General features: G+C 41.7%; 1 protein-coding gene across 1 annotated transcript in view; it reads left to right on the forward strand.

Moving 5' to 3' along the window:
* The window catches only part of LOC113405123 (disks large homolog 5-like), a 205,278-nt gene that overhangs the window by 140,539 nt on the left and 57,293 nt on the right, over nt 1-7,446 (forward strand). Inside the window, exon 6 of the mRNA XM_026653713.1 lies at nt 4,145-4,404. Within this exon, the coding sequence (XP_026509498.1) occupies nt 4,145-4,404 (260 nt within the window). The remainder of the gene's footprint in view (nt 1-4,144; nt 4,405-7,446) is intronic.

The raw sequence follows: 7,446 nt of genomic DNA on the forward strand, positions 1-7,446 counted from the left end.
AACAAAGTTGAGAGCTTTTTTAAAATAAAACTGTTCTCAGAGTTGACCCTTTCCTAATATGAAGAAAGAACTCTGGATAATTATAATTTTTAGTCATGCTAAATCTAATTTAAAGGCTTATAATAATGAAAAAAGAATGGCTTTTGTCCCTTGATCTTTAGGTATTTCTTGGGACAGGAATAGCTGTGGGCATGCAAAAGTGCAGCCTGTGTTTATATTGTGAAAGTATCACAAAAAATGAGTGGCAGTTTTTCTTTCTCCCAGTGACACCTTTAAAGGTTAGGGGAATGATTGAACAAAGTTTGGTTATTTAGGTTCACAGACACTATTCAGTTAGAACAATGCTACAGGTTGATTAATGCTTTTAAACTTCAAACTTAAAAAAAGAGCTTTTGCAGGGATGAAAGAATGGATGTTTCTAACAATTAAGCAGTCTCAACACCAAGGTGCTTGGTTTTTTAATCGTAGTAAAGTTCACACGCTAGGGAGAAAAATAGGCAAAATAGGCTGGCAGAAAAAACAACCTGGAAGTGGCAGAGAGTCCATGGTTCATTTACAGAAAAGGGATCATTTAGTTAGAACAGTTACAGTAACATGTAGAATGGATAAATAGATGGCTTTGCCTAACTCTGTGGGCTGATTCATGAGACGAACTTTAAAGTCAAATGGTTAAGCTTCAGAAGCAAAGTCTATACAAACAAAAATAATTACTTGCCAGGCTTGAAGGGTAAAAGTCAAAATAAGCTATACAGACTGAGGTGTTTACCATGTTTTTAGTGTTTTTTTTTTGGTTTGTTTCTTTGTGGGTGTTTTTGTTTGTTCATTTTATTAACTTTGTATTTTGTCTTGCTCGTTTCCTCTGATATGAGGTTAACTTGAAGGGGTGCTCCTATACATCTTTGTATGTGAAACAATTAGGACTACAGAAGTTTGGATTTTTATTCCCTGCTCTGCTATACTACAGACTCGCTATGCGAGTTTGGTCAAGTCACTTACCCTTTCTGTGCCTTAGTTTCTCACTCTGTAAAATGGTAATGTGAAACCTACCACAGAATGGCATCAGCTTTAATGTTTGTCCAGCAATTGGAGATTCTTTGATGGGAAGCACAGTATAAAGTCGGAGTGTTATTACTATCATTTATTTTTGCAAAATAATTTAATATTGTGCAAATTTCATCATTACCCTTTTCAAAGAAATTTTGTTACTCTAACAGTGAGAAACGTGTGTGGCTCCTTTTCTTGGTGTGTCAGTGTGAATCATGTTGTCCTGAAGGAATGCCAGCAGTCTTATCTCAATCTTTGTCACTCTGAATCTGGATTAATCTAATTCTATTTCTGACGGTCTCTCTGACGTGTCATGCCATCGCCAGACTGTAGCAAAACAGCAGCCCAACTGCTTGAGAAACAAAAGCTGTTGATCAAATGACTCCTACTGTGTGGGATTGCCCTTGATTTCCTGTATAGCAGCTGCCTGGCCTTTAAGTTTCTACTGCTCAAGTATGAGGTTTTCGTTGCCATGGCTGTACCCTTGGGTCCAGCTTGGACTATTTACTCTTCCTCGTATTGGGGCTTTGGATGGGAGATTTTCCTTATTACTACGCTTCCTGTTTGTGGCATTTTCTCTTTTCTTCCCTTCCTCCCTCCAAACCCCATTTGCATTTTAAAGCCTTTGACTAAGTTTAAAATAAACTCCTGCTATCTTTGGTCTTGTCTTTTCTCTTCCAGTTTACTTAATCTGATAGTTGTTTAAGACATTGTCAAAATGAGAAGGGGCCCCATACATTTTAGGCTGTGAGAAAATGTTTGCTTCTGTCTGAGAGTTTCAAATATTCAGCCCCTAAGTTTGGTTTCAGTACCATTTGTTTTCGTTTTTCAGTAGACTTTGTTTTTCTTGGACAGTTCAGTGATGGTCAAGGCCCCAATTCAGGAAAACATCCCTTCCCAGTAACGGCCCTTCAGCATGTGTTTAAAATTAAGCATGTGCTGAAGTCCACTATTTAAAAAGTGTGTGCCCCTAAATATGGGTGGACAAAAGAACGTGCTGATGTTATTTCCTCAATCACATCCTAAGGCCTCAGTTCAGCAAGGCACTGAATCATGTGCCTACTTTAAGCATATGAGTAGTGCCCCAGAAGTGAATGGGACTACACACGAGTTTGAAATTAGGCACATGATTAAATCATTGCTGAATTGGGACTCTTTTACGTCCAAATTGTCAAGTTGACTTGTAACCAAACAGCTCACAGTTCTGGTCAGTTGGGTTTTTGTACCTCTAGGTTTGTTAAAGGGGACAGTGTCAGGATAAAAATCAGACTGTTAGGAACCTCACTTTCTCACCTGTGTGGTTGTGATGCATAAGATCAGCTTTATCAAGCTGCAGTCTGTGGGTTACTGGTGATCTACAGAGAGCTGGCAGTCACATAAAGTTGGTAGCTGCTACTCATTTCCAGCTGCTTCTCCAAGAGGCTAGGCGTCTCAATGTAAAGAGGAGCCTGAGCATGTGTAGAAGCAGCAGGAATTAAGGAGCCAGCAATGACTATAATTAGGGCTCCATGTCTGTCTCAGAGGTCACGGAAGTAATGGATTCCGTTACTTTCCGCGGCCTCTGTGACTTCTGCAGCGGCCAGTGTGGCTGACCCCAGGGCCTCCCAAGCAGCTGGCTTCAGGGACAGCCACACCAGCTGCTGCTGGAGCGGCTCTGCAGCCACTTGCTCGGGCGGCCCTACAGCCAACCGCTCCGACTGTTGCTTGGGTGGCCCCGGGCAGCTGGCCCTGGGGATCGCCCAAGCAGCGGTCCCAGGTGCAGCCGTAACAGCCACTGCTCCGCAGCCCCATCAACTGGTACCACTGCCCACCCTCGGGCAGCGACGCTCCCCTCCCCAAGATTTAGTCGGGTATTTTTAGTAAAAGTCAAGGACAGGTCAAGGGCCGTGAATTTTTGTGTGTTGCCTGCGACCTGTCCATGACTTTTACTAAAAATACCCATGACTAAATCGTAGCCTTAACTATAATTGCCAAGAGCGTGTTGGGCAATTGCAAATGGTATCCTAGTAGTCTGTGTGATCATGAACAGGAGGGGAAGTGATCCACAAGATTTCTCTCTGTATTTGTGGTCCTTGCAACGAAACTGTCAGCACTGTCTCCTTAGAGCAGTGGTGGGCCACCTGCAGCCCGCATGTCGCACGCAGCCTGTCAGGGTAATCCGCTGGCGGGCCGCTAGACAGTTTGTTTACATTTACATGGCCGCCGGCAGCTCCCAGTGGCTGCGGTTTGCCGTTCCCAGCCAATGGGAGATGCGGCAAGTATTTTATGAAAGTATTCCTTTTAAGTTTCTCTAGTACCCTCCTTAAATGCATCTAAACTTTAGGCAAGATTTGACCCTTTTAAACATAACACTTAGTGTTTTTAGGAGCAAAATAATCTAGCTATGGGTAGCTTTCTGAACAAATGCTTCTTTACTAGATGTTTTTTAGATGAAATAACGATGAATATTGAAATGCATGACTGCATGTAAATCTTACCCAGGCTAGCCTTTCATCTCTTGAAACTTAAGTTATTTGAGTTTGAGTTGTCGTTGTGAGTGAGACTGGTAAAATGAAGTATTAATCACTGTTATCACAGCTTCCAAAGTTATATTTTGGGGGAGTGTTTTATAATTTGGCAGTTGAAATGTGGAAAAGTTATTATCAATATTTATTCAACTAGTAATAGTAAACTAAGTTTTATTATCTCCTTGTCTAGTGTTGTGGGGTTTTTGTTTGTTTGTTTGTTTTTAAGACCCATGTGTTAAGACTAACTAGTGGTACCTTTTTTGCCCTTTTATTTACATTGCTTGTCTATAGCAAAACAATTTTTATAGGACTATTGATATAGTCATGTTTTTCCATCTAAATTTATTGAATGTGAGTATTACCAACCTGAAGGTAAGAATCTTGTATGTAGAGATTTCCTTTTCAAAATGGCCTAATTCAACTTAAATGTTTTTTCATGGACATTGAGTTTGAGGAGAAAAGTAGCTGTAAGCAAAAAACATTTAGTTTTCATATATTAACAGGTCTCCTAAGATATTCATATTACTTAAAAACAAGTGAAAAGTCTCTTATATCTACTTTTTATTGAAATTATCCTTTTGTTTCTTTCTTAGGTTATGAAACAGAATGGATCCTCAGAGATACTAAATAAACTCTATGATACAGCAATGGACAAGCTAGAAGGTGTGAAAAAGGATTATGATGCGTTAAGGAAACGGTACAATGAGAAGATAGCAAGCCACAATACAGACCTTAGCCGGCTAGAACAGACTGAGGAGGAGAACAGGCGTCTTCAGAAGCAGATTGACATGTTAATGAAACAGAGGGACACAGCAATACATGTCCAGCAGCAGTATTCCTCCTCTCTTAGAAGGTATAGGCAGCTTTTGGTGGTTTGTGTACATTGTGTAGGCGATACCAATTCTGCTGCGAGTGGCATTTTAAAAAGATGTTTAGAAAAATACTGGTTTATGTTACCATTTGTGTATCTACAGTGGAAGGCACCTTAATGAGTATACAAAAAGAACTCCACACACCATCCCGCATAACTTCAGGGACTAAAAATCATTGAGAGGAAATGATTGTCCTGCCCAACCTTTCCCAGGATTATGTTTTTATCTATGTGAAATCCTGTAAAAACTGTCCTTCGGTTCATCTAAGAAAACTTGTGGTTCATAGTGGTTTATTCTTCCCTCTGAGCTGTACTTGACTCCTATCTAAGGGGAGTCAAATGTACATTCAAGGATATATTAGGTGTTATCAAACCTGAAATGTTTGGGGCTTTGTTTGCCGGGTTTAATGAACTCGACTCAATAGATGATGAATCCAGAGTTCTTGTTCTGGGAGTGGAGTTTTCGCTAATGAAGAGGGCCCCATGCCTGGAGAAAACCTTCATGGTGCTGTAAATGTATCTCAGAATGCAAGCTGGTCTCCAGTGGTGCTGCAGCCTGACTGCATCGTGGGTTAGAGTCTGCTGAACAGAAGCCCTCGAGGGTGTGTCTTCACTAGGAAACTTCTGATCTGTTCTTTAGCAGGGCTGTCAGCTGGGTAATGCCAGCACAGAGTGGGCACAGGCATTTTTAGCACCATGTCATCTAACTCTACCCTGCACCTGGCTTACGCTGAGCTTGAATGGCTTACACCATTGCTTAAAAGGGGGTCAGAAATGTACAAGTGTAGAAAAGGCCTGAAAAGGATGTGTGGGGGTGAGTTGGGGGTGCCATGGGTTTTTCCTGCCATAAATTAGGGATAACCACATTCCTTATGAGGGTCAGAGCTGAAAGTCTAAAATTTTCTCTCTCGGTTTTCCAAGTTCCTCCCATCATCCGTGAACACAGAACTCTCTGTTAGCTGGGATTAGGGCTGCAGCATGGACACATTTGCATTGCCATTTATGTATCTGTGATGCATCAGAAGTTTAAACCGGTTTAAAAGAACGTTTTATACACTGCTTTGTTGACTCCTGGAAGTGTGCAAAAGCTTAACGTGCAGTAGTGAGCAGTGCGGGAACTCTGGTTGCATTGACAAAGGCTTGGTGACAGATGTTCTGGTCCTGTCCTATCGGACTCCTCTTTAGAGAGGAAGTAAATTTTATATGCAGACTTTTATTTAAATTCTAGAATCTACTTGCTTGGGGATTTGTATAATATACTAGCTCTTAATGAGACATATGGAATACTGTGCTCAAGGCTGGTACTGTATAGTCACTGAAAGAGTCTTCATGAAGAAATGAAGTCTGTTAGTAAATCTGTTGTGTTGTGTGGTATTATAGTGTAGCACTGGAATGTCAAATCTGGGGAATTTGAGAAACTGCAGTCCTGTTCCTCAGAAGCATATGAGAAAGCAAGTTAATTGGACTGAGGAACTTATTTAATTCTTTTTATTCATTTCATATGGTGTTTTTTGTTTCTGTTGAATTCATGGTTATGGGGTTTTTACCTGTTAGCTCTTTGCTTGTGACTTCTTTTTCCCTCTTCATAACCATTCAAAAATATATTTAACTGACTAACAGCTTGAAAATAATCCTTGTACGTGGTCAGTATATTGTTTTTAAGCATGAAATATTGCTCTTTTCAAAATTCATTTTCAGAGTATCAAATGTACCAAACCTGCAGTTTAGGTTAAAGACTAACTCGCTACAAAACTTGCAAACTTCAACACTTTTTAGCTGCAGTTTGGTTTAAAAACATGTTTAAGCAGAGTCTAAATTGCATTTTTTTTGTGTGTAACAAAACATGGCTTGGTAGTCTGAGTACGGAACACATTTTTCCTTTCGGCATGGCCCTCAGGATTTTGAACATGGACTAAGTTACCCCTACAATTCCACCTACTGTATGCAATCACATCAAAACAGAGACGTGGCATATATTCTGTCCCCCAGTGAGCACACTTGAGGTATTGGCCACCATTCCCAAACTTAGCCCTCCTTACAATTCAACCCATCCTCTTTCATAACAGCAGCTGCAAATGCTGCACTGACCCTGTGGATAGAACAGGAAGCCTCTGAGCTGTGAAAGTGTGATGCCAGCTGTCTCTTGCTCTTTCCTCCTTGGAGGCAGAGAGCAGTCAGCTCAAGGTCAGTTCTGAAGCCTGGTTTTCCACATGGAACTTCATTGTATATCTACTCAGCTATCCGTACTATGATAGTTTAACAGATAGAAGAATCCTCTACAGAAGATATGATTTTCCTCCCCCATTTAGATACTTCCCGATGGCTCAGAGGTGGTGGTGGTGGGGGGTTTCTGCTTAAAAATACAGAAGCTTCTTTATAGTATGTATCCGCTTTATAGATGATGATCCGTTTCCGTTCAGCAGATACTGATTTGATTTGATTTTTTCCTCCCCTTCCCTTTTCTCTGACCGTAATGGTGCTTGGAATGCACATGGCCACAAGATTATACTTCATGGATGTGTATCTCACAGGCTTTTAATGTATTATCTATGCCTGGTAAGATGCAATCTCATTCTCATGTTTGCCCACAACTCCAAAAGAGTTTTTTTTTACCAAAAAAGCCGAATATTTTTGGTAAAAAAGTGATGCATCAAAGAGCGGGGGTCGGCTTATAAACAGGTCTACACCAAAATTTGATGATTTTAAACTCTATGGAATAATTGAATTGAATATCTAATACAGGGATCAGCAACCTTTGGCCCGCGGCCCGCCAGGGCCGGGCCGGTTTGTTTACCTGCCACATCCGCAGGTTCGGCCGATCGGGGCTCCCACTGGCTGCGGTTCGCCGCTCCAGGTCAATGGGGGTGGCAGAAAGCGGCGGTCAGCACATCCCTCGGCCCACGCCGCTTCCTGCCGCCCCCATTGGCCTGGAGTGGCGAACCGCGGCCAGTGGGAGCTGCGATCGACCGAACCTGCGGACACGGCAGGTAAACAAACCGGCCCGCCCGGCCAGGGTGCTTACTC

Source organism: Terrapene carolina, unplaced genomic scaffold (genome assembly GCF_002925995.2).
Source record: "Terrapene carolina triunguis isolate 2854851 unplaced genomic scaffold, T_m_triunguis-2.0 Scaffold147, whole genome shotgun sequence".
NCBI classification, from domain to species: Eukaryota; Metazoa; Chordata; order Testudines; family Emydidae; genus Terrapene; species Terrapene triunguis.